This window comes from Corticium candelabrum, chromosome 20, assembly GCF_963422355.1.
Source record: "Corticium candelabrum chromosome 20, ooCorCand1.1, whole genome shotgun sequence".
Lineage (NCBI taxonomy): Eukaryota > Metazoa > Porifera > Homoscleromorpha > Homosclerophorida > Plakinidae > Corticium > Corticium candelabrum.
The window spans coordinates 244,017-269,016 of record NC_085104.1 but is presented as its reverse complement, the minus strand read 5'-3'; the positions used below and the strand labels follow the sequence as shown (position 1 = coordinate 269,016).

General features: G+C 41.1%; 8 protein-coding genes across 16 annotated transcripts in view; 3 read left to right on the top strand and 5 right to left on the bottom strand.

Annotated features, from left to right (window-relative positions):
- Window positions 1-4,774, top strand: part of LOC134195665 (uncharacterized) — a 5,243-nt gene extending 469 nt beyond the window's left edge. The window contains exons 1-2 of the mRNA XM_062664729.1: window positions 1-122; window positions 3,519-4,774. The exon at window positions 1-122 is cut by the window's left edge and continues 469 nt beyond it. Of these exons, the coding sequence (XP_062520713.1) occupies window positions 1-122; window positions 3,519-4,565 (1,169 nt within the window). The 3' untranslated portion in view covers window positions 4,566-4,774. The remainder of the gene's footprint in view (window positions 123-3,518) is intronic.
- Window positions 1-9,482, bottom strand: part of LOC134195605 (phosphatidate phosphatase LPIN3-like) — a 13,307-nt gene extending 3,825 nt beyond the window's left edge. The window contains exons 1-12 of one of the 2 annotated variants that reach the window (XM_062664655.1): window positions 9,243-9,482; window positions 9,082-9,174; window positions 8,923-9,012; window positions 8,547-8,621; window positions 8,336-8,466; window positions 8,032-8,176; window positions 6,968-7,404; window positions 6,642-6,712; window positions 5,969-6,062; window positions 5,832-5,901; window positions 5,022-5,063; window positions 4,837-4,947 (exon numbers count right to left, since the gene is read on the bottom strand). In XM_062664655.1, the coding sequence (XP_062520639.1) occupies window positions 4,837-4,947; window positions 5,022-5,063; window positions 5,832-5,901; window positions 5,969-6,062; window positions 6,642-6,712; window positions 6,968-7,404; window positions 8,032-8,176; window positions 8,336-8,466; window positions 8,547-8,621; window positions 8,923-9,012; window positions 9,082-9,174; window positions 9,243-9,422 (1,539 nt within the window). In that variant the 5' untranslated portion in view covers window positions 9,423-9,482. The remainder of the gene's footprint in view (window positions 1-4,836; window positions 4,948-5,021; window positions 5,064-5,831; window positions 5,902-5,968; window positions 6,063-6,641; window positions 6,713-6,967; window positions 7,405-8,031; window positions 8,177-8,335; window positions 8,467-8,546; window positions 8,622-8,922; window positions 9,013-9,081; window positions 9,175-9,242) is intronic. The other variant, XM_062664657.1, reaches the window with a different exon arrangement.
- Window positions 9,483-9,717: 235 nt separating this feature from the next.
- On the top strand, window positions 9,718-10,921 carry LOC134195508 (anaphase-promoting complex subunit 10-like). The gene is made up of 6 exons (XM_062664541.1): window positions 9,718-9,879; window positions 9,934-9,994; window positions 10,092-10,184; window positions 10,255-10,325; window positions 10,458-10,556; window positions 10,755-10,921. Exons 1-6 carry the CDS (start codon window positions 9,734-9,736, stop codon window positions 10,822-10,824), a joined length of 540 nt encoding a protein of 179 aa, XP_062520525.1. The 5' UTR covers window positions 9,718-9,733; the 3' UTR covers window positions 10,825-10,921.
- Window positions 10,899-15,526, bottom strand: LOC134195507 (uncharacterized). Of its 5 annotated transcripts, XM_062664540.1 has the most exons (7): window positions 12,762-13,155; window positions 12,589-12,703; window positions 12,453-12,525; window positions 12,098-12,191; window positions 11,906-12,024; window positions 11,490-11,751; window positions 10,899-11,138 (listed from the first exon to the last, which is right to left on the bottom strand). In XM_062664540.1, exons 1-7 carry the CDS (start codon window positions 12,864-12,866, stop codon window positions 10,899-10,901), a joined length of 1,008 nt encoding a protein of 335 aa, XP_062520524.1. In that variant the 5' UTR covers window positions 12,867-13,155. The 5 variants fall into 5 exon arrangements, with proteins under 5 accessions (XP_062520524.1, XP_062520523.1, XP_062520520.1 ...); XM_062664539.1 differs by lacking the exons at window positions 10,899-11,138; window positions 11,490-11,751; window positions 12,453-12,525; window positions 12,589-12,703; window positions 12,762-13,155 and adding an exon at window positions 13,597-15,526 and having other exon boundaries at window positions 11,919-12,024; XM_062664536.1 differs by lacking the exons at window positions 10,899-11,138; window positions 11,490-11,751; window positions 11,906-12,024; ... (1 more) ...; window positions 12,453-12,525; window positions 12,589-12,703 and adding exons at window positions 13,597-15,286; window positions 15,353-15,526 and having other exon boundaries at window positions 12,874-13,351.
- A 230-nt stretch (window positions 15,527-15,756) lies between these two features.
- On the top strand, window positions 15,757-17,624 carry LOC134195547 (uncharacterized protein C2orf50-like). Its single transcript, XM_062664586.1, has 3 exons — window positions 15,757-15,846; window positions 16,759-17,122; window positions 17,183-17,624. Exons 2-3 carry the CDS (start codon window positions 17,010-17,012, stop codon window positions 17,412-17,414), a joined length of 345 nt encoding a protein of 114 aa, XP_062520570.1. The 5' UTR covers window positions 15,757-15,846; window positions 16,759-17,009; the 3' UTR covers window positions 17,415-17,624.
- A 19-nt stretch (window positions 17,625-17,643) lies between these two features.
- Window positions 17,644-21,628, bottom strand: LOC134195546 (tetratricopeptide repeat protein 32-like). The gene is made up of 2 exons (XM_062664585.1): window positions 21,287-21,628; window positions 17,644-17,958 (listed from the first exon to the last, which is right to left on the bottom strand). The coding sequence occupies exons 1-2, from the start codon at window positions 21,588-21,590 to the stop codon at window positions 17,846-17,848; spliced, it is 417 nt and encodes a 138-aa protein (XP_062520569.1). The 5' UTR covers window positions 21,591-21,628; the 3' UTR covers window positions 17,644-17,845.
- Window positions 17,965-20,415, bottom strand: LOC134195545 (jerky protein homolog-like). Of its 3 annotated transcripts, none has more exons than XM_062664583.1 (2): window positions 20,161-20,415; window positions 17,965-20,087 (listed from the first exon to the last, which is right to left on the bottom strand). In XM_062664583.1, exon 2 carries the CDS (start codon window positions 19,985-19,987, stop codon window positions 18,635-18,637), a length of 1,353 nt encoding a protein of 450 aa, XP_062520567.1. In that variant the 5' UTR covers window positions 19,988-20,087; window positions 20,161-20,415; the 3' UTR covers window positions 17,965-18,634. The 3 variants fall into 3 exon arrangements, with proteins under 3 accessions (XP_062520567.1, XP_062520568.1, XP_062520566.1); XM_062664584.1 differs by having other exon boundaries at window positions 17,965-20,018; XM_062664582.1 differs by having other exon boundaries at window positions 17,965-20,415.
- A 1,982-nt stretch (window positions 21,629-23,610) lies between the features above and the next one.
- The window catches only part of LOC134195929 (cullin-associated NEDD8-dissociated protein 1-like), a 15,671-nt gene continuing 14,281 nt past the window's right edge, over window positions 23,611-25,000 (bottom strand). For both annotated transcript variants that reach the window (XM_062665019.1, XM_062665020.1), the window contains 4 exons: window positions 24,998-25,000; window positions 24,746-24,806; window positions 24,369-24,515; window positions 23,611-23,864 (listed from right to left, as the gene is read on the bottom strand). The exon at window positions 24,998-25,000 is cut by the window's right edge and continues 108 nt beyond it. In XM_062665019.1, the coding sequence (XP_062521003.1) occupies window positions 23,740-23,864; window positions 24,369-24,515; window positions 24,746-24,806; window positions 24,998-25,000 (336 nt within the window). In that variant the 3' untranslated portion in view covers window positions 23,611-23,739. The remainder of the gene's footprint in view (window positions 23,865-24,368; window positions 24,516-24,745; window positions 24,807-24,997) is intronic.

Below are 25,000 nucleotides of genomic sequence, written 5' to 3'. Positions count from 1 at the left end.
CAGAAAGTCCATCAGATCCAATTAACTTTAGACCTATTGCACTGACTCCATGTATTAGAATACAAGTATCCATTAAGCTATTCTGTAACAGGAAGTCACACCAACGATCTTTTAAGATTGCAGTATAGATCTTAGTATTCAAAGAGCTTTTCTTCCTGGTGTCAGTGGCACACATGATCATCATTTCAAACTATGGTCTGCTTTTTTGGATTCAAAGAGAAATAGACACACTCTATCTGTCTGTTGGCTGGATTTTGCCAATGCATAATATTATGGTTCTGTACCTCACTGGCTAATCAAAGACAGTTTCAAACAACATCCTGCTCCACAACACCTTCAAATGGTTGTTGAAAATCTCTACTTCACTACTTCCTTGTAACATTGGAGTGTTTCAGGGTGATCCGTTTTCAGTGATTGTTTTTAACATGGTTATTAACCCCTTGAAATTCAACTTAAACAAGCTACACCAGCACCTGGTTACAAACTGAATAGATCAGCTTATGTGATAGATGCCCTTCTATTTGCCGATGACGTGACTTTGATAGCAAAGTTGTCCAAGGACCTGCAGAAACTTTGTGATATAGTGTCCAAATGATGTCAATGGTCAATGCTAGTCATCAAGGTGCCAAAATATAGTTGCTTGAAATTGTCATATCAAACTAAATGTCACAACCATGACCCATCCATCTCAATATGTGGGCAGACCATTCCCTTCCTTGGCAATAAGACCTTCAAATTCCTGGTAATGCCTAGAAATGATAATTTACATCTAATGAATACAATATCTTTTTGAAAAATAAAGTTGAAGAATTGATAAAGAAAGTTGACTCTTGCCCTATCAATGGCCAAAGGAAACTGAAAGTATACCATCATGGTGTCTATCCAAGACTCACATGGATCCTCTGCCTGCTGTCACTAGCCCCAAGTTGGATGAAGACAACACTTGACAACATCATACCTTTTTATCTAAAGAAATGGTGTAAACTGCATCATTCTGCTTAGGATTGTCTCATTTATCCAATGCAGCTATTCAATTGCAATCTGTCAAATGTTCTTGGTTCTTAATATCTAAAGATGGCTGCGTCAGATTACTGGCAATAAAGAAAGCTACCAACAACTCTTATCCTGAAAGATTTTCTTGTTTTAGAGAAGGACTAAAGTCATTACAAAACCATCCACTATTGTCGTCCAGGTCACTTGCACAGAAAACTAAATTCAACCTAAAAGAAGACCAACAACAACAACTTTTAAACAAACTAAACAGTACAAAAATTCAAGGATGTACCAGCAGACTAAACAATTCTGCACCAGATATGTGGGGCAAGTGTGTTAGTAATTTACCATCAAGTCAACTATCTTTTATCATGAATGCTACCAACGAAACTTTACCATCAAATGCTAACTTGGTCCTATGGAAAAAGAGAACCTGTGACAAATGCCCTTTATGTCAAAGAAGACAAACGATTCTCCATGTACTGAACAACTGTGAAGTCTTAGTGAGAAATGGACAATATAATACAAGACAAGATGCTATTCTACACCTACTATTAAAAGAAGCCATAAAATATCTTCCCCAATGTTCAACATTTATGCCGACCACAAGGATAGTTCCACTCATTTCCCTACTCATATTATTGCCACTTCTCAACATCCTGATATATTATATGGAGGAAGGATCCCATTAAAGTTTATTTTGTCAAGCTGACAATATGTCATGAAACAAACTTTGATGCTGCAAATGAGCGCAAACAAAATAGATACGCGGAACTGGTCAACAACATCAAAGAGCAAGGATTTGTATGCAAGCAGATCAACATTGAAGTTGGGTCAAGAGGATTTATTAACATCATTGGTCTCCAGCAGTTCTTTCATCTACTAAACATTCCAACTAAACACCAACAACATCTCATGTCTAATATTGTCAAAACTGCAATTGAACATTCTTTTAAAATATGGCTTGTTAGAAATAGATTACATAGTAAGTAAGATTAGCTTAGATATAGATAGTTATCTTATATATTGCTTAGTGTGCCAATAGTTCTAACTGTACTGTTGTTTGCAAGCGTTTTTTACTAACTGTATCAATTTTAGTGTGGCGCCACAGGATTGTTAGTCTGTGCTGGCTACATACGACTGGTTAGCTCCTTGTTTATTCTAAATAAATGAGTTTACACATGTATTCTGAGATGCATCCCTCCAATACAATAGTCTAATGTATTGTGAGATACATCCCTCCAATACAATAGTCTAGTGTATTGTGAGATGCTTCCCTCCAATACAATAGTCTAGTGTATTGTGAGATACATCCCTCCAATACAATAGTCTAATGTATTGTGAGATTCATCCCTCCAATACAATAGTCTAGTGTATTGTGAGATGCATCCCTCCAATACAATAGTCAATATGGCAAGGTTGAAATTGCCCAAAGAAAATATTATCTATGCTGACCTTGAATGTAGTGATGTGCCCTTCCCTTCACACATTATTAATTCAAGGTTAAGACCTGATATTATTATTTGGAATGAAAGAACCAACAGAGTCTATATAATTGAACTGACGGTGTGCTATGAAACAAACTTTCAGTCAGCAAACCAACGCAAGTGTGATAGATACACTGAACTGGTTGAAGAGATAAGATCAAGTTACAATTGCCAGCAAATAAACATCTCTATTGGTTCAAGGGGTATCATTGATCATCATGGACTGGACCATTTTCTTCAAATCCTTAAAGCAACAACCAAGGAATGTAAATGTTTAATATCTTTAATCATCACATGTTCTATTGAAGAGTCACACAGGATATGGATAATGAGAAATACGAAGTAACTGTATTATAACTTATTGCTGTTTACTTATTTAGTTTGATGTTTCGTGTACTTAGTCTTTTGCTCATGCATTATGAGGGGCAGTGCAAAAGATTATAGGGCCCCAGACTAGCTTGTATATTTTTGGTACCGCACTATTGTTACGTGCGTTGGCCTGGTACTAGCTAGTTGCTCCCTGTTTATTTCAATAAATGGGTCTACATCGTGTATTGTGAGATGCATCCCTCCAATACAATAGTCTAATGTATTGTGAGATGCATCCCTCCAATACAATAGTCTAATGTATTGTGAGATTCATCCCTCCAATACAATAGTCTAATGTATTGTGAGATGCATACCTCAATACAATAGTCTAGTGTATTGTGAGATGCATCCCTCCAATACAATAGTCTAGTGTATTGTAAGATGCATCCCTCCAATACAATAGTCTAGTGTATTGTGAGATGCATCCCTCCAATACAATAGTCTAATGTATTGTGAGATGCATACCTCCAATACAATAGTCTAGTGTATTGAGAGATGCATCCCTCCAATACAGTAGTCTAGTGTATTCTGAGATGCATTCCTCCAATACAATAGTCTAATGTATTCTGAGATGCATCCCTCCAATACAATAGTCTAGTGTATTGTGAAATGCATACCTCCAATACAATAGTCTAGTGTATTGTGAGATGCATCCCTCCAATACAATAGAAATGGTGTAAACTTCGTCGCTCGGCCTGTACTGCCATCTTCTACCTCTTCCCACAAAATGCTGGTCTTGGCTTACCCCGTTTGTCTACGTCTTCCATCTCCCTCCAGTCTTCAAAATCTGCCCGTCTCTTATCCTCACATGACAACTGTGTCCGCTCTTTGGCCACCAGTCAAGCATATAATAAATCGTATAGCAACAGATTCTCTGCTTTTAGAGAAGCAGCAAAGTCACTATCTGAAACACCAGGTGCTTCTGCAGCAAAATTGAGTGACATCACCAAATCAAGACTAAAGGAGGAACACCAAAAACAACTTCTTGCAAGAACTAAGAATCTACATGTCCAGGGATCCATCTTCCGTCTAGAGAACTGTTCGTCTGACGTCTGGGCAAATGTTGTCTCTTGTCTTCCCGGTCATCAACTCTCTTTTGTCCTCAATGCCGTTTCTGATACCCTCCCTTCAAATGCTAATCTTGTCCTATGGAGTAAACGTTCTTGTGATAAATGTCCTCTATGTCATCAACGTCAAACCCTTCTTCACGTTCTCAATAATTGCTCAGTCCTCTTACAATGTCGTCATTACAATCAACGTCACGACTCTGTTCTCAGTCTTCTCTATAATGCGGCTATTAACCATCTACCACATCAATTCAACATCTTTGCCGATTTAAAAGACTGTGAAGTAAAGTTTCCATCTGACATCATTCCTACTGCACAAAGGCCTGACATGTTGATTTGGAATAATCATACGCTCAAATTTTATGTCATAGAACTAACAATCCCTTTCGAAACAAACTTTTTTGATGCAAATAAAAGAAAATCAGAACGGTATACAGACTTCATGATGACCATCAAATCAAAAGGCTTCACCTGTAAGCAACTAAATATTCAAATAGGATCTAGAGGCTTTATTGATACTCCAAGTCTTCTCCCCTTCCTTGATGTCATCTCTATTCCTCCTCACAATCAACGTCAACTATTATCATCAATCGTAAAGGTGACAATTAAAGAATCTCTTAAAATATGGTTAGCCAGAAACAATATCTAGTTCTGTTTATCCTAGTTTAGTTATTTTAGTTGTACATTACTTGTTAGAGCTTTTACTATTACTTTACTGGCGCCACATTATTGTTAAGTGTGATGGCCATGTATTAGTGAGGTGCTCCTCGTTTATCTAATAAATGAGTTCATTGTGTATTGTGAGATGCATCCCTCCAATACAATAGTCTAGTGTATTGTGAGATGCATCCCTCCAATACAATAGTCTAGTGTATTGTAAGATGCATCCCTCCGATATAGTTGGTCTCACTCTAAGTTACCTGTGTTTGTGTTATAGCTGATTGTGTTACAGCAGTTTCTGTTGTCTGATTTCTGTCGTTTGCAACCTCACTAGCCTGACGTCTCCATGTAAACCAAGAAGCAAGTCGTCGCTATAAACACAAGAATCATGCAACTGCTCACCTCCATAGAAATTGCATCAAACAATCATAATTAATTAATTTACTTTCTTGCTCATGTGTTCCTTCACAAGTCCACTAATCTTTTTCTAAACACAGATTCTGATCAAGATCATGATTTATGGCAATAATGACGAATCGTATGGACAAATGCAAACGTGCAAAATAAACAAACAAACAAACAGATAAATATACAAACACACAAACAAACATAGGGACAAACAACAGACATGCACAAATATGTACACAAACAAACATATGGACAAACAAATCACATACACAAATATGTACACACAAACAAACATGGACAAACAAATGACATACACAAATATGTACACACAAACAAACATGGACAAACAAAGGCATACACAAATATGTACACACAAACAAACATATGGACAAACAACAGACATGCACAAATATGTACACACAAACAAACATATGGACAAACAAATGACATACACAAATATGTACACACAAACAAACATGGACAAACAAATGACATACACAAATACGTACACACAAACAAACATGGACAAACAAAGGCATACACAAATATGTACACACAAATAAACATATGGACAAACAACAGACATGCACAAATATGTACACACAAACAAACATATGGACAAACAAATGACATACACAAATACGTACACACAAACAAACATGGACAAACAAAGGCATACACAAATATGTACACACAAACAAACATATGGACAAACAAGAAAACATACACAAATATGTACACACAAACAAAAGACATACACAAATATGTATACACAAAAACAAACATAAACAAACAAACAGGAATAAACAAGCAAATAACAAACAAAAAATTATTATATCCACTATACCTGAGGCAGTGGCTGCCTAAAAGCTACAACTGAGAAAATCATGGGTAAAGCAACCTGCCAGTTGTAAAATCTGATAATAAGAGTATCCATATAAGCAACCCACTAATGATGACGTATTTGATTTGAAAGCTGCTCACCGTCCTCCAAGTTTTACCACCAAATTTGGATCACTTAGGATGCTTGGCTTCTCACAAAATGCATCGTACGTGACTTTGTATTGTGAAAATTTTTCTAAATCAACAAGAATAGAGAACAAACACACACACATGTACACACACACACACACACACACACACACACACACACACACACACACACACACACACACACACGTGCACACACAAATGGCAAAATGACAAATGGATAAGGAGCTGCCGTTAAACGGTAATGCCCCCAGCCAGTTGGCTTGGTTCCTGTGCACTAAGCAGGAGTTACGGGTTGCGCTAAGCAATCTCCCGGAGCCTGGCCAGGTGCTCACAGGAGCACCGACTGCGATGCCAACTGTGGTGTGGGCACTCGAAGTCCCACTCGGACCCCAGTGGCTCATGGATTTTGTCGCAGTCGGAGGCCTTTGCCACCCCAGTCAATGACCACGTACTCATTTATACTCCTGAGTCGAGAGAGGCGATTGTGTGTGAGTTTCTAGCTCAAGGAAATTATGCCATAGCTCACCATCACTGTGACTTGAACTTGCAACCCTGCAAGGTCCCGGATGTAACACCAACTGAGCTATCGCACCACACACACACACACACACACACACACACACACACACACACACACACACACAACTCCACATAAACTTGGCACCTTCAGGTATGACTGTATCCGGGTCCTTCAAGCCACCACAAAGAGAAAGTTTCAACTCACCAAGTGACTCGCTAATAAATAAGCACAATGTTTACTCTACACACCAACCTGTATGTAGATCTGAATGACAGTCCATTGACTCATAAATGTCACACAATACACAAAACCAACAAGCTGAGTCCCATTGTGTGTGTGTGTGTGTGTGTGTGTGTGTGTGTGTGTGTGTGTGTGTGTGTGTGTGTGCGTGTGTGTGTGTGCATGCGTGTCAATTTCTACACACTGACACATTATCAGACAAATACATGTAGCATAGCACATGTACTCACATAGCAGACAGCATATCTCCATTCTGATTGCTTTCTTCTGTCTGTATCTCTTGACTCTGATTCAATGGACTCGTTGCTGCATCTTGATCAGACGACGTTCCCGAATCAATCACACCATCCTTCTCATCACTCACTACCACCACCGCACTCTCATTCTGCTTTGATTCAACTAATTCTACACGAACTTTAGGAAAATATTGTGCTGCCTGCTCTTCGTTGTCAATCTGGTTAAGGTAGATGCCTTCTTCTATATCCAAACTTCCTTCTGAGAATCTCTTTGATTTTCGTCGACTGACAAGTCTCATGACACTTGAGAGAAATGTTGGATTTTCCATCTTGTCGGTGTCCTCTGTTGTCGGTTTTGGAGTTGGTAATCGACGAGACTTTTCGCAGGGAATGGGTTGTGTGGCAGATGGAGTTCTTTCCTGTGTGTTGCTCTGTAGAAATGCTGTCAACGTTACGTGTCTGAAATCACTCACCACACAACTCTGTCTGTTTGTCTGTCTATCTGTCTGTCCGTCCATCTGCCTGCCTGCCTGTCTTTCTGTCTGTCTGTCCATCCATCCATCCATCTGTCTGTCTGTCTGTCCATCTGTCTGTCTATCTGTCTGTTTGTCCATCCATCTGTCCATCTGTCTGTCTGTCTGTCCATTCGTCTATCTGTCTATCTGTCCATCCATCAATCCGTCTGTTTGTCTGTCTGTCCATCCGTCTCTCTGTCTATCTGTCCGTCCATCCATCCGTCCATCTGTCTGTTTGTTTATCTGTCTGTCCATCCATCTGTCCATCTGCCTGTCTGTCTATATGTCTGTCCGTCTGTCTATCTGTCTGTCTGTCTGTCTGTCCATCCATCTATCTGTCTATCTGTCCATCCATCCATCTGTCTGTCTGTCTGTCTGTCTGTCCATCTGTCTCTATCTGTCTGTCCGTCCATCCATCCGTCCATCTGTCTGTCTGTTTATCTGTCTGTCCGTCCGTCTGTCTATCCATACTTGTAAACTACCCGCCTGCCTCTCGCTCATGTCAGCTCCTCTACCTATGACAAACAAACAACACTTGGTTACCTTCCTTGGTGTTTCTTGTGGTAATCCACCCCAATTCCATGTGACACTGTCATCCATGGACTGTGAGTCAGCAAGCATTTTGTCTTTCCTCTGCTGCATTTCAGCCTCAGTGTCACTCAAAGGGCACGATCCTTGCCGTACAGACCTAACCCCAACATCACACATACAACTCACTCAAAGTAAATTTCTTGTCACCCAGAAGTGAAGTGTGTGTGTGTGTGTGTGTGTGCGTGTGTGTGTGTGTGTGTGTGTGTGTGTGTGTGTGTGTACGCACACGCACAAGTGCACGTGCATTGTATACAACCTGTAGGATCCTGGTGTAAGCCACAAACTGTCCTCACTGTCCGAAAACGGATGGTCCACTCTGTGAAACTTTCTCAACACAAGAGACCCTCTACCTTTTCCTCCAGACATGAACACTGTATCATTCAGACCCTGCAACGATAACAAAAATTCAATTAATTAATTAATTAATTATATACAAGACAAACAACGCATGCCAAACTGTACAACACCTGCAATGTCTGTTTTCCAGATGCGTCTGTGATGACAGGTTCATGATGTTGATCAGCAGCCTCAGCAGCAGCAAGCTGAAATACACACAACTATTAATACAATACAAAATAGTCACTAACATATCAAACACACAACTGCAGCTGTGCCGTTTGACAATAAAAGTCACGTTTACACACACACACACACACACACACACACACACACACACACACACACACACACACACACACACACACACACACAGCCTGAAGCACATGAGTATACATTGAAATCAATCATTTTAATTGCAAATTACATTTAAATTTAAAATTAAATTTATATTTTTGATTGAGCAGCAACTCAAACATTTATCAATCGCCAGCTCATCGTACGTACCTCTTCCTTCAATTGCCTTACACCTTTCGCCATCAGCTCAGCTGCATCCTCATGACCCGGAAGTGGAGATGTGGCCAACTCAGTGGGAACCTTCAATTTCATAGTGACGTCATCAAGGTACTACACAGTGCAACCACAACAGACGATGACATCACCCACATTCTCCTCCACTTCTTCAACAAAAAACGCAACTCCAGAGTCTCCAAGCTTCATCTGCAAATCAACTACCACATCATTGATATGAATATCAATCTAAACAAAATTAATTAATTAATTATATTAAATCCTGATAAATGGCTGGTAAAGGATATAACACACACCACTTTTTCTCGGCTTCTTAACACACCCATTTTGCCAAACCTGACGTGAAAGGGCGAGCATAGGAAAGATCCATCTTCCTGTTCGACGACAACGACGTCGATCGCTCCTGTTAGAGTCGCTGGATTGATGTCGTAATAGAGATCTTTACAGGTAGAGATCACCTTCTGTACGTAGTTCATTTACGTGCAATACAAAACAAGCGACAAATGTTGCAGCCGTACGATGAACGATCACGCCATTGTGACGTCACTTCCTTGACAAGTAAACTTTAGTCTTAACGCGCGTTAAGGTGCTATAGAGACAGTGTACAAAAAGTATGACGGAGCGGAAAGGAGTTTGGCTACGCAAGGCTAGATAAAAGATTTTATTTTGCTTTCAACTTTAATTAAGTGCAAAACTTTAGTTTTAGTAAACAAGTTGCTATGACGACGTCATGTAAGTTCTGGGCATGCTCACGGCGCTTAAACGGTCTGGCGCCTCGAGGCACTTCATGGATTTCCACGATGTCGAGGAAGAAGAACGTTATGGCGCAAAACTCAATGAAATAGGAGATGAGGCGGTCTGGTCGGTATCTTCGTGCAAAGTTGGATTTGGAGTCCAGCAGCTACGAGATGGTAACCTAGACAGCTACTGGCAGTGAGTTGACACGTAAAATGAGTGAAATGGTCATCTAATTGTCTGTTGATTTAGATCTGATGGCACGCAGCCGCATCTCATAGACATTCAGTTCCCGCGCAAAACTGCCATTCAGGTATGGCCTCGTACACCAGCCCTCGTGCGCGACTGGAGAGGCCGCGCACGAGGGCTTGGGTACGAGGGCTGGTATGTAGGTTTTCGTTCTTCTGAAGGAGTTAGGCGTTTATACTGACTTTCGTATTGATGAGAGTTATACTCCGAGTAAGATATCCGTCCGGGCTGGATCACACTACCATGATCTTGAGGTGGTATTGAATTCAATGAGTAATGATTACAAAGTGTCATGTGCCATACAAATTATGTGCTACAATGCAGGAAGTGACTGTTGTCACACTCACCGAACCTGTAGGATGGACAACAATTTTGTTGACAAATAAGCATAACCAGTAAGATGCAATGGAGATACTGTTAGTAAACTAATTAATTAATTAATATAAATTAATAAATAAAATTATAATTATTTAATATTTATTTTGATTAATTTTTTATAACTTTTTTTGTATTTTATGCTTTTTCAGGCTGTGTCGTGCATTTCATGTCCAGGTTGCTATATTGGCAAACCACCAGAACGGCAGGGACACTCATTTGAGACAGATTAGAGTATACACCTCTCCCAAGTAAGCTCTCATAAATATGACCTGAGGCACTCAGATGTGTGTGTGTGTGTGTGTGTGTGTGTGTGTGTGTGGTGCATGTGTGTGTGTGCATGTGCGTGGTGTGTGTGTGTGTGTGTGTGTGTGTGTGTGTGTGTGTGTGTGTGTGTGTGTGTGTGTAATGTTGCCTGTTAACATATGTGCTTGTAATCTCCTTTCTAGTGATCTCTCATTAGAAGGTTTTCCACCATTCACAAGTCAAGAATTCAAAATGTGGAGCTCAGTCCGGTAACCCCATTGAACAAACGTTACCATCAAACATTCAATAATCTGCTTACCAAATGTTGATAAAACTTTATTTTGTGTCTATACTTTGAGGTCATATGCAAGTAGCATGTCAGCAATGATATCTGATAATGAGAGCAGTTCAAATGGTTTGTGTTTTGCTATGTCTGCTGCTGATGGAAGAGAATCTGTGATCCAGAAATGTGTGAATTTGATGTTTGTTTCGTCGTTTGATGGGAGGAACTTCCGCCAGGATTCTTTGGGAAAGACACCATGGGTAACGTAGGCGCTCACAGACTTGGCGCCGCTTGTCATTAATGCCTGCAGACAACATCCATCTTGCATGTTAAAGCAATCTGTTTACAGACTAAATGTATTGTGAGATGCATCTCTCCAATACAATAGTCTAGTGTATTGTGAGCTGCATCCCTCCAATACAATAGTCTAGTGTATTGTGAGCTGCATCCCTCCAATATAATAGTCTAGTGTATTGTGAGATGCATACCTCCAATATAATAGTCTAGTGTATTGTGAGATGCATCCCTCCAATACAATAGTCTAGTGTATTGTGAGATGCATCCCTCCAATACAATAGTCTAGTGTATTGTGAGATGCATCCCTCCAAGTCTAGTGTATCATGAGACATTATAACGTTTCACCACGCACTCTAACCTTTGCACACTCTTGAAGAGTTCCCCCACTTTTCACCAAGTCATCTACAATAACAACATGTCTTCCAACTGCATTCCCTTCTTTCAATGTAACAACACGTTTCATCCCATTGCGGACTTTAATGCATGTAATGAGTTCATAGTTGGAGAACAAACGGTGGAAACGTTTGTGGGCTCCTTCATCTGGAAAAGCAATGCTAACTAGCTTGTGATCTACTAACTCTGTAAGACGCTGCAGCAGCAATGGAATGGCTGTTTCCAACCTGAAACATACAGGAAACTCTCTTGTACCTCAACATCAAATATCTTAATCAATTAATATCGAGTTTTATCAACATGCACACATGCAAATACAAACACACACACACACACACACACACACACACACACACACACACACACACACCAGTTAGCCACCTTGGAATAATGTTATCAGTGAAGTAGAATCGTTCTTGTAAAGCATGTATGTCAAACATAATCAACTGTGCTGGGCCACGTGCACTCAATGGTATCATAGACAACAATTTAGCCAACGTCTACAACAAACCAACCATCATACAATCTACAATTTAATTTTAATTTTTGTTAATCAAAAGTGTATTTGTCTACCTTTGCTGTAGCTACTTGTCCTTCTGTGTCAACTCGTTCCATTGTCCCAGTTGAAAAATAAGGTAAAATAACGGTGAAGGATTTGACAAGGTACCTGGAATAATAAAAAAATTATAAATTAATTAATTAATTAATTATTTTGAACTAAAATGTATATCAAACATAAAATTATAAATAAATAAAATAATTAATTACTTTGGACTAAAATGTATATCAGACATAAAATTATAAATAAATAAATAAATTAATTAATTTGGACTAAAATGTATATCAAACATAAAATTATAAATAAATAAATTAATTATTTTTGCATATCAAGCATATAGTCCTAAATTATAATTTCGACGAAGAAAACCTTGGAAATATGTAGAGTATTGACAGTTGCTCAAAAATGACTTGTGGTGAGTGTAAACTTGCAAGAAACATTACTATGTGCAACCGGAAGTGATCGGTCATACAACCGGAAATACGGGTTACGGCAAATGTTTAACCATCTTGTCCTGCGTAATCCTTCACCGAGTCGATAAAAATGTCCGGCCAGCCGTCAGAGAAAGTGTCCCAGTTGATCATGTCACGAAACTCTACAGATCTCGCAATGCCGTCTTTCTGCAAAATTAGTAGACATAAAATCGTTGATTATCTGCCCGCTCGACTTTATCTTCACTTGCGACGTCTTCCTTGTGGTTGATGTCACAATTCTCTCAGCCAGGAACTTCATAGAGCTATGACAGAAGAGTAACACAGGTGACTGGCACCCATCGGTTTCCATGGCTGTCACGTGCCAGTCTTTGTGCGCGCGAGGTTCTCAAAACTCCGAGGAAGTTTGGTCCCAATGTATATGTACACTCAATTTAATTTTGCAAAAACCAATCACTACGCAGTTTATTGCTTGAAGTCCAACACACAAGCTTCATAACTCAATACATTGATTACATGTTATTTAGTTAATAGATTTTTAGTCTTGTTTACTAAAAACTACTAATAAATATTCAAAATTACAAATACCATTCGTCCTCTATTTGTACTATAACTTGTTCTAACAAAGACTCGGTGTCCTTAACTTTATAATTTATGTTAGAATGACTGTTGCTTTGTAGGATCGTTGGTGGCTGTTAGGCTGAGGAGGATACTCAATGCAGCATCGTTTCGTGCCTCTTTCTCTGTGGCTTTGGAACTGGAATGTTGGCATATCAGAGGGGTATCTTCGTTAAGATGAAGAGTCATAACCACCGCAACCATTTCGGTTTCATGGTCCTCAAATACCATACTGTTATTAGAGTCATCAGTAGTAAGATTGCACACACACACACACACACACACACACACACACACACACACACACACACACACACACACACACACACACACACACACACACACACACACACACACACACACAGTACACGTCTACCCTAATAATGTGGATCTGAACATACACTAGAAATTTACAGGCTGCCTACAACTATACAGTAGAAAAGCAGACAACACAGATGTCATACCGGTGAGAATGTCGAGGACGTTAGCCGATATCCAAGAAAGTTTGCCAGCTCTCTAAGCGTGTCTTCATATTGTAATGCACGACAACCATCCACAGGACGTACACAGCCAGTTTCGTACGCTTTTTTAACCATTTTGTTTACAGTTTCTGCTTCTGATTGTTTAGTAGCCAAAACGTCATGAGAGACCTCCTGTCCTTGTATCTCTTCATCTTCACTCTGACTGTCGTCAGTCAATTTTATAACTGGACGTCTTGTCAATTTCATAACTGGACGTTTCGTTGTTGTTGTGCCTTTGCTTGTGGCAATATTTTTCGACTGATTGCTCATCTTGTTGCTTCCAACAATGTCATCTAGTGCAGCTTGTGCAGCATTGGACTTGGCCTCCTTCTTATTACTTGCTGTTCCGATGTAAATCTGTCCAAACACTTGACAAGAAATTTTGTAAACGGGTGCATGATCTTGGCCTGATTTGGATATTTCCGCGTATTCAGGCTGAGGTTGATGCCGTTTTGCCACATACTCTTGTAAAGAACCAACTGGATTTTGTAGTAGTCCATTGGGCGTGAAACTTTTGCCTTTTAAATAGCACATCCTTCGGGTCAGCTGCTTGAGAACTCTACGTGCAGCATCCTCTTTTGCAGCTTTCTTTCCAGCTCCAACTCCTTCTGCTGTAATTTTACCAAATGTCAGTTGTACTGTGAATGTTGGCAAGTGTGATGGACCAAATCTTTCCCAATCTGCAAATTCAAAACTGACACCACGAGATGCAGCTTCTTCATTCAACACACTCAGTACATTCTGTCCAGCAAAACAATTGTCTTCATCATCTGTGACATCACTGTACCTAAAGTTCCTTCCATCTTGTCCAGGTAGAGATGCAACTGGTGATGTACCAGGTAGAGATGCAACTGGTGATGTACCAGGTAGAGATGCAACTGGTGATGTACCAGGTAGTGATGCAACTGGTGATGCACCAGGTAGTGATGCAACTGGTGATGTATCTCCGATTTTTGGCTTAGAAATTTGCTGCTGAATGGGACGTAGTTTTCTCACGGCAGATTTCACTCGTCTGCCGCCAGCTTGCAATGGTGCAGACGATTCAGCAGAAGAAAAAGAAAAAGTTGAACCAATGGGAAGAGTTGAGGCAAAAGGAAAGGATGTGTTAGTTGGTGACGTTTGCTTTAGATTGACTTCAATTCCTTGTTTGTGTTCATTCCTATTGCTTTCTCCATCTGGTCCTTGCGATATTGACAAGTTTGAAAATGCTGAGATGAGATTGTTAGACTGTTGAGATGATAGGGTCGTCGTAGTAACAATCGGCTGAGAAACGTGAAATAAAGATGAAGAAGATACATTCAATTGACTGGAAGACTGCTCAGTGACTTCCTTCTTTGAATTCGATGAAACTGAAGTACGAAGAAAAGCATTTGGAGGTTTCAGGACTGCAGCTGATGTCGTGAGAATCTGTGGAGTTGGCAACAATTTGTCATCTGCACCTCGAACAGAAATAGGCTGGAAATGGGAATGTGAAGAATGTGAAGAATGTGAAGCTGATGATGATGTATGTAGTGGCTGCGGGGCGGATAAGGCAGAAGGCTGCACAACAACAGGAAACGTGTGATGCAATTCATGGGACGAAGAAGTCAGAAGAGATGCCGCAGAACCATCCATTGGCGACCGTCGCTTATTGCTGCGAAGACAAAGTCCCAACCTTCCATTTGACTGCTCTGAAGTCATTATGTAGCAAAAAATTTACTTTTATTCCTTACTGTGTGTCTACGTTCTCTTCACACCAACAAATTCCTATTGCTCACAATGAGAATCCCAAACACATAAACTCATAAAAATAAGCCTAAAAAGAATGCGTCCAGTTGCCTCCGTCAGCTCGCAAAGAAGGAAACGTTGAGTTTACCGTCCTCACTAGCCTCGTGCCCAGAGTCACGTGAGCCTGGCAGTGTCCGGTTCCCGTATAATCATTGCAGCCTTCCGTGTACCGTGAGTCTGGCGCCTACTTTCACACACTTACTTCACTAAGTGTCACCTTACGTCATAGTCGTGGCACCTCACGTGACTAAATAGTACCCACGTGACTAAATAGTACCCACATGACTAAATAGTTTACGTCACAAACTCAAATAGCTTAATGTGTGACCCGGCAGATCACGCCAAGCCTCCAAACATTGCATGGTGGTGAGTGATTCACCACGTTCACGCTCTACAAATCTCAAGACGACTTCAGCATGTGGAAAGGTGAGTGTATTCCTACGTTATTGTCCTACTCGTGTAGACTGGCGAGCCTGTCAAGTCTAGTTACAGCGATCCGGACTTCGCGTGTAGTTCACTCGTTGTTTAGTCGCATATCTGCTATCTGCACGGTCCTTGCTAGTGCGCAGACACTGTTGTAAAGGCCAGTAGGGCGCGCAATGGCAACGAGAGACATTGGCGTGGAAATGCAGTCCGTTCTTCGTGTTTTCATGATCAATTATGATGAGGGTAAAGTTGAAGTCTCCAGGGCCATCGTAGGGGGAAAAGACATCTTTGTCCGCACAAACAATGAGTGAATTACACGCGAAGTCCGGATCGCTGTAACTAAAATTCCCGTATCTCGGCAAGTGTACGCCCCCTACGCCGTTGATAAACATATCATTCGAGAGCACGTGACTAGGTGGAGTCAGATCTATGGACAAATTAATCATTGTTGTCATTCTCGTCGTCTCCGAGGAGGATCTCTTCACTGTCTGAAGAGTTCTCCTCACCTACTAATCTTTCTACCGCTTGTTCTAGCACGCCGTCTGACATTCTGTAATGGTTTTCCACTTCTGGATGACGTGGTCGACACACTTCTTCCATTTCGCCGCCGTCACATTTTCAACGCTTTCTCTGGCCAGTTCGAATGGCAGAAAACGGTTGAACAGGACAGACCCTGACGTACTAAAGTAGATAGATAGATAGTAGGCAGTGAGGGCTGGGTAGCAATCATTGCTCTAAACGCTCATTTATCGATTGTTAGTATTACAATCCAGGATGATAGCAATATTGTTGTTTCCGCCCTATATGTCTTATCTGGTAACCACATTTCCCATGGGCTCTCCATTCTTTGAACGGACTCTAAAAATATAGATAGATAGATAGATGTAAGCTAATTGAGTTTGTGACGTATAGTATTTAGTCAGGTGGGTGTCAAGGCTATGACGTGAGGTAACAATCAGTGAAGTAAGTGTGTGAAAATAGGCGTGGTAAGTCCAGACTCGAGTACTCGAGTGTACTAAAATGTTTAGTGTACAGTGGTAATTTGGACATCCGGGATACCAACCATGTGGTAAACATCCGGGATACCTATTAATCAAGTGCGTTGTCATGGTGTTACTGTACAAGCAAGCAAGTCTGATTGGCGTTCACTGTATGTCGCGCTGATGGCTGTTCCTCCCAAGTACGGGGCGAGAGCTTACAGATCGTGTGACGTTGTTCGTCAGGACAGCATCTGGAAGACGTACGTCCGACGGGAAGCGAAATCTGCGAGGAAATGGTAAATATGAGAGAAAAATGAAAGAAATGTCCTCTTTGTTTTAACGTTTTCTCTTCGTAGGCGAGACAACTGGGCGTTTATAACGCAATACGACCTACGAGGTGAATTAAAAACGCCTCAAAAGAAGCCGGAAAATTTGACGGTTTTTGGTGACAAAATTCCTCCCACGTCATCACAACAAATTGGAGCCAGACTAAAAAGCCCCTTTCAAATAGCTGTGAGACAGCTAGAGTCGAGTATGGCGAAACGCTGCCAAAGGAGCGACCTGAACACCAAGTTCGTGTTTACGTGACTGGATGTGGTGCAGACGATGTTGCATCTCACGTTTTCGTTTCGTAGCCGAGACTATGATAGTCTAACGAATTACTTCTTGTTTGTAATAGATTGACCAGTTGTAAGAGATTTCCATCTTAGTTTCTGACAATAAATCGTATTTTGGAGCGTACCCATTCTGCGCATGCGTGCATTGACCTCATTCCCAACATCAACAGTTACTGCTTCAAGCAAGGCATCAGTAAAACATTGCTATATCATCATATCATATTTTCTATTGAAATCGACTACAAACCCAACTGTCTACACAGACACACAATCGTTCCACCCATAATATGTCTATGTGTCTGCCTCGTCTTTGACCATTAAAACACAATGAAATCCAACTGATTTCAACAGCCGTTGAATTAAATCCTTTCTGTTATCGTTTCGTCTGTTACATATGCCGTGTTACTTCTTTTGTAAATTCTTCTTTGATTGTTCAAGAAAAACTCTTGCATCCCGGAAGTTCTCGTCAAGAGCTACTGCACTGGATAGGTCACCAATTGACTTCTCAAACTGTCCTAATAACAAACAAAGAGTATGCCATCACAAGTCTAGCTATTCATGCAGCTAGACAAAGAGAAATGTAAACAATGGACAGAAGGGCAATACAAGTCATACTGTAATTTAATTAAAATATTTACATACTGACATAATGTCCACACCCCAACAACCCTTTTTGTTATTCTAGTGGTTTCCCAAATCACGTTTGAATCTCTAACCCGCGCATTCTTAATTCTAAAGGCTTTTCAAACAGTCTCCAAAGGTCAGAAATGTTGATCAATATAATACACCAATGATGGTCTGATTTGATGACCTAAGGCGCATAATTTCTACACAATGAGGTGATGGTTTGGAGCGCAATTTGCGCGTGTTGCTGCTGGTTGTAGAGACGTTAGTTTCACGCTATAACCAGCGACTTGAGCACTGAGTTGAACTGCGTTTGTGGGTAATAAATACAAAAATCAGGCTGAAATGGTAAGCAAAGCTAGCACCAACATCAACACAAGAGCTACAGTAGGACCTCAAAGATACGAACACCTCGGGAAATTGGGTGTTCGTAATTGTGAAATGTTCATAAGTCTGAAGTTTGTAATATCGATGATTACATAACTTGTGAAAACAGGAGTACACTGTATGGCTAACAAAAAGGATAAGTACGTGAACTACAGTAACTGTGAGAGTGTAAGAACGAATTCAAGGGTTACTAAAATAACAATCCATTGTCTTTTGCTTCAAGGCAGAACCCCTTTTTTGTCCTGCAAGGTCCAGGAGCTCTCTCAAAAGCATGAGATTCATGGGGGTGGCTTCAGGCTGCTGCTCTAACCATTCCAAGCAGACACTAAAGCAATCAACAGCCTTTGTGTGGCTAATCTTAGCTACATCAGTGTGCTCAGCTTCATCTTCACTGTCCGATGGATCCTGGACCTGAACAGAGTCGATAATTTCTTCATCAGTCAGCGATTGAGACCCAGTTTCATCCTTGTCAGCAAGAAGCCATTGCTCCATTTCTTCCTCATTGATGCCCAACTGGGAACATACTTCAAAGGTAATTTCTTCTTCGGATTCACTGGCATCGATCCGAGAAGCATCACCCATACTACGACCACCAAACCCTAGCTTATTCCAAGCACGACAGAGAGAAACTTCAGGAATTTCGTTCCAAGATTTAGCACTCAGGTACACCGCATCTTTTATGGTCAGCTTTTTGCTGAAGGAAATGAAGGAGTCTTCACTCGATTCAGATTGAAGCAGCAGTTTTCTCATGAGCTCTCGTTTGTACCTGCGCTTCAGGTTCTCCAGCACTCCCTGATCCATAGGTTGAACCAGACTTGTGACATTGGGGGGCAGAAACATGCAACTCATTCCTTCAGAACTCAAAGCCTCTACTGAAGGGTGGGATGGTGCATTATCCATAATGAGAAGAGCTTGAAGTGGCAATGACTTTGATTTCAAGTAACGCTTCACCTCTGGTACAAAGTGCTTGAAAAACCAGTCCAAGAAAATTGATTGATCCATCCAGGCACTTTTTTGGCTATAATAATGGACTGGTAGAGATGACATGTTGACCCCTGAAAAACAGCGAGGCTTAGCGCTCTTGTGAATAAAGACCAGAGGGCTACGCATATCTCCACTGACATTGGCAGTTGCCATCAATGTTACCCGATCTTTAGGGGATTTGCAATTCTTTGCAGCCTTTTCAGAACCATCTGCCAGGGTTTTGTTCGGCAGCAGGCGCCAACACAGACCTGTCTCATCACAATTAAAGATCTGATGGATGGAAAGCTTATGATCTTCAATATATTTATGCAAAGACAGCTTGAATGCTTCAGCAGACTGAGGATTAGCTGAAAGAGACTCTCCCTGCATGCTTAGTTGACGAATACCATGCCTCTGCTTGAATCTATGAAGCCAACCAGTGCTAGCCTTGAAATCATCTGGTGACCGATCTGGATACATTTGCTGGTGCATCAGCCTGGCTTTCTCCATGACAACAACCCCACTCAGAGGAGTGCCTTTGTGCCGTTCTTGTGTGAACCAAAGGTGCATGGCCTTGTCAAATTGGTCATCATCAGCTCTCCTAACAATGCAACGCTTCTTAAAACTACTGCTGTCTTTAGCTTCAACGGCAAACTGAGTAATTTTGCTCCTAGATTTCTGTATATCAGTTACTGTGGATTTTCCAATGCTATATTCAGAAGCAATAGCTGTATTAGAAATACCTCTGTCCAGCTTCTCAAGAATCTCGATCTTTTGTTCAATAGATAAATTGACTCGCTTTCTCTTAGGCTTGTCCTTTGCCTCCATCTTGGATCAGCTACCACGTGGCTAGCGCTAGGCCACGCCTCAAAAGTGCGCGTGCGCGTGGCTACATTACGTGATCAAATTTTTGCAAGAGCGCGCGCTCGCGCTAGAGCATGCTGTTCGGTTGACCGGTCAGTTCGGTTGTCTGGTGTTCGTATCTTTGAGGTCCTACTGTACAATGCATATACAGTGTACACTAATCATACATACAGTAGTGTCACATCTGACAAGCTGATTAGGTTACTTTCTGACTGAAACCATAAATATCATTAAGACATCTGTGTTACCACCAGTAAGTGAGTATCACAGAACAGAAACTTCCAGTATGGTCAAGTTTCTAGATCCCATGACATCATCAATTAATAAACCAAAAACTGCAAGAAAGCCTTGCCTCTTGAGTCTTTGCAAAACACGGGCAGTGTAACTACTGTGTTTTACCTTTGGTGAGTCTAGTTGCAATTGAATTCTATTTTCTAAGCGAGTTGAAGCGAAACAGGAACACACCACCATGTACCATTCCCTACACTAAGTTAAACATGCCAATCACCTCAAAAAAAAACAAGGGAAGCCTTATGGAAACAGGAAGTGACACCATAAATCATTTACCACAATCAATTGCCACTAAATGAATAAAACAGCACACCAACAAGCCAAATAATCAACCACAAAATGAAATACACCTACAATAATGAAGTTAACTAAGGATACCAATTTTTGATTGAAAGTTGAAAATGAAAATCTCAATTTTTCTGCCTCTCAACTTCCCTCAAGTATCCCCACAAGCACCAAATTACTTACCTATGTACACAGACTGTACAACGCCGTATACAAAACCGCTCCACTAAACCCACAATTCCAAGCCTCGTGAATTAAATATTCAAAACTTCAATTGGCGCGCTTTTTGCACGCCCAAGAGATCAAACAATAGACGCAAAATCGATGCGTCTCGACGTCAACGAAAGTTGTAAATAGTCATACCAAATTCCCGACACTAGGCGAAGCCCTAAGCCACAACTACGTCACACACAGCCCGGTCGCACGTACCAAGTCTGTAATAGATCTGTCCTCGGTTATAGAACGCCACGGCCAAATTCTCATTGTACTCAACCGCCTTCGTGTAGTCGTCAATCGCGTCGTCGAAATCGACGCACAAGTAGCGCAAGTGCCCGCGGTTATTGTACGCAAGCGCCAACATTTCTCTCATGTCCTTGCCGCTTTCGCTCTGTTTCACTCCGCCGTCCAACAGGTTGTGGCAATAGATTATGAACTCCGAGTATTTGCCTTGCGCTTCCGTGTCGCAGCCCGTCACGACGAGACTTTTCGCCTCTTCAAAGAGAGCACTCGACATGATGACGAGTAGTGTGGTCACGTGGCAGAGCGCGTGCGCTAGGCGTGGGAGTGTAAATTATTTTGGCACATTGTAACACACAGAGGCTTGAAAGCAGCGGTGACGTCAGCATAAAACATACAATTGTTTCCTTTCTGCACACTGATTAGCAACGAATCTCAGTGCATATAGCGCGCGTTACAACACAGTAAAATGTGTTGCCTAAAATTAGGATTAGCTAAAGAAATTATTACTTAATAAATTAACAGTCTTCGGTAAGCAGCTTGTTGATCAACAGCTGATCCTTTGCACCAAAGATCCCTGTCGACAACCCTTCGGCTCCGGAGCCATGAGGTTTCTCTGATCCAAATGCCCTGCAATTCTCTGCCTGATGACTGAGGTGAGGGTCTTATAGAAGACAGACAGACACGTGATAGGCCGGTAATGTTTGGCCTGGTCATTCTTGTCATTCTTAGAAATCAGAGTGGTTGTTCCTTGAGACAACCAGTCGGGTACAGAGTCTGGATTCTGAACCAGCAGGTTGTAGTTACGAGTCAGATCAGTGTGAAGACACGTGATACGCTTGACCCAGAAACCATAAACCTTGTCTGGACCAGGAGACTTCCAGTTCCCCATCCTTTTGAGACATGGTGTGACCTCATTGTCTGAGACAGGTAACCACTGCTGCTCATCTTTCCGGTGCGTCTCGCCATCGGTTTGACGTCTCAGCCAGAAGGCAGACTCATTGTGATGTACCTCAGTTTCTAGGATACCACCCCAATACTGCTCAATCTCAGACTCGGATGGCGGGGAAGTGACCTGGATAGTCTGCTTATCCAGCTCTCTGTAAAACCGTCCAGCATCTCGTTGAACAAACCATTCTGACGAAGCCTCTTACAATTCTTCTCCAGCCTCCTAGTCTGCTCGACCTTAGACTTAAGTTTCATTTTCAATCGATTGATGGTGACCTCACAACTCTCCGAACAGGAAATGCCCAACCTATGCTGAAGAAGTCGGAGTTCATGTAACATACGAATGTCCGATGAACCCTTTCTAACCTCCAGCAACAATGAGATCGCACGTCAAAGTGTGAGAATCTCCATATCCAACCTTCATCTCCATGTTGGTGTTTGAGAATTGGTTGACTTCGTTGTCTTTGAGCCCCGCCTTTTGAACACTAGTGAAGCAGCAGAGTATACCAGGTAACTGATTTCACTCATATCTGGTTCATCCTTTAATGAATTGATGATCGTGTTAAGATCACCAATAAGTTTCAGAGTTCCACTGTTCATATTACTATATGTGTCGTTATGCCCCTTCATAATGGGCAAGTGGGGTCTTTACCCCCATCTGGGCGCCCACCAACCCGGCAGGTGAGCCCAGCAGGGTACATGTTTCCGTGCAGTCCATACGGCGATCAATGACTAGCCAATTCGATATAGATTGCAGGCATTACGGTGACCGCGTACTCGTGGACAGCACGCCTAGTGGATATCAACGACCACCAGGAAAGCACTGAACGTCATCGTCAACGGACCGTTCACCAGACCACAGAAACTCCCCAACGACTGAAACGAGTCATAGTCTCATGGATAAAGCTAGAGAAACATGAGAGAGAAAGACAGACAAGTTTCATAATTTACTATCGTCACTGGGGTTTGAACCCCCAAACCATACAGTGGTAGCCATTGTCGCTAACCACTAAGCCACGACGGTTATTATATTATTATATTATTAATAACAGTTAATTTAATTACTAGATTAAAGTTTAATCTGGAGTGTTTCAAGTGCATTAGTAATTAGGCTGTTGTTGCTCATGCAGGCACCAAACCTCAAGTAGCAAGACATGCCGAGATAATTTTAAAATAACTGTCCTGCAAATCACATGTCACGTAATTAATTAAATATTAGTTAAGTACTACAAACACACCCTTCTGTGTGTACAATATGCATTGAGATATCCAACAATGAAATTCACCCGTATTCCATCATAGTGGGATAAATAGCAGCATGTGCTACATAATTCAATGATAACGATGAGTCAATTTTGACAAACAACAATTATGCGTCACTGCTACGTAAACAGGCAAACAAACAAAGTACAAACAAGTTACAATCTATGTATGTAGCAGTCATAATGTATTTAGTCATAGCAAGTATTTCTGCATATCTAACTAGTGTCCATTGTTTCCATTGAACTGGATGCAACATCCCTTTGAATGGCATCGAACATTGCTGACAGGTCACCATTTGCCTTCATGTTACCGATAAAATCAGTCAAAGCAGGACTTTTATCTGAAGAAAAAAATATATATATAAATAAAATTATTAAATTAGAAACAATGTAATACAGTGTATCTGTCCAGTGTATTGTGAGATGCATCCCTCCAATACAATAGTCTAGTGTATTGTGAGATGCATCCCTCCAATACAATAGTCTAGTGTATTGTGAGATGCATCCCTCCAATACAATAGTCTAGTGTGAGATACATCCCTCCAATACAATAGTCTAGTGTATAGTGAGATGCATCCCTCCAATACAATAGTCTAGTGTATTGTGAGATGCATCCCTCCAATACAATAGTCTAATGTATTGTGAGATACATCCCTCCAATACAATAGTCTAGTGTATTGTGAGATACATCCCTCCAATACAATAGTCTAGTGTATTGTGAGATGCATCCCTCCAATACAATAGTCTAATGTATTGTGAGTTACATCCCTCCAATACAATAGTCTAATGTATTGAGAGATGCATCCTCTAATATAAAAATTTGCTGGTTCACTACCGACTCTTACCACTGTCAGGAATTGTGATAAGAGCTGCTACTGCACGGAGAGCTGATCGCTTTAGTTCATCCTGTTTTTCAAACTCTTGTTTGACCGCACTTGGTTTCACTTTCATGTGAACAGTCGTTGATAAGGGAGCAATAAGTGAATCCAAACCTGCAGCAAATATAAATATAAACACACACCACACACACACACACACACACACACACACACACACACACACACACAAACACACACACACACACCACACACACACCACACACACACACACACACACACACACACACACACACACACACACACACACACACACACACAGTGGTAGCAGCAGCAGCAGCAGCACCTCAGATGACCACAGTTATGCATCACGAACGTGCACTTACGCTGTAAAACTGCATGTGGTGCCAACGTAGACAATCTTGCTAACATCAAGTAGGCCAGCATCTAAACAAAACGCAACCACATTTCAGTGTCATACTCACACCTTCAATGTTTGTGTTTGCCTTTAGCAACATTCACGCAATAAATATACGTTAATATCAATAAAATTAAATAAAAACATAAATTAAAATTGTAATTTATTATCTAAATCAAACCCTTCAAAACATTGATATCAATATCAACTACCTGTTTACCTT

Coding starts and splice junctions, on each gene's coding strand:
- LOC134195508 (XM_062664541.1), top strand. CDS start 9,734: ATGGATTTCCACGATGTCGAGGAAGAAGAACGTTATGGCGCAAAACTC. Junction 10,185..10,254: donor CACACTACCATGATCTTGAG/GTGGTATTGAAT, acceptor GCTACAATGCAG/GAAGTGACTGTTGTCACACT. Junction 10,326..10,457: donor TTGACAAATAAGCATAACCA/GTAAGATGCAAT, acceptor ATGCTTTTTCAG/GCTGTGTCGTGCATTTCATG.
- LOC134195507 (XM_062664535.1), bottom strand. CDS start 15,333: ATGACTTCAGAGCAGTCAAATGGAAGGTTGGGACTTTGTCTTCGCAGC. Junction 13,352..13,596: donor CGTCCTCGACATTCTCACCG/GTATGACATCTG, acceptor ATGGTATTTGAG/GACCATGAAACCGAAATGGT.
- LOC134195547 (XM_062664586.1), top strand. CDS start 17,010: ATGGCTGTTCCTCCCAAGTACGGGGCGAGAGCTTACAGATCGTGTGAC. Junction 17,123..17,182: donor GCGAAATCTGCGAGGAAATG/GTAAATATGAGA, acceptor TTCTCTTCGTAG/GCGAGACAACTGGGCGTTTA.
- LOC134195545 (XM_062664582.1), bottom strand. CDS start 20,245: ATGGAGGCAAAGGACAAGCCTAAGAGAAAGCGAGTCAATTTATCTATT.
- LOC134195546 (XM_062664585.1), bottom strand. CDS start 21,590: ATGTCGAGTGCTCTCTTTGAAGAGGCGAAAAGTCTCGTCGTGACGGGC. Junction 17,959..21,286: donor ACAGATCTATTACAGACTTG/GTACGTGCGACC, acceptor GTTTGTTATTAG/GACAGTTTGAGAAGTCAATT.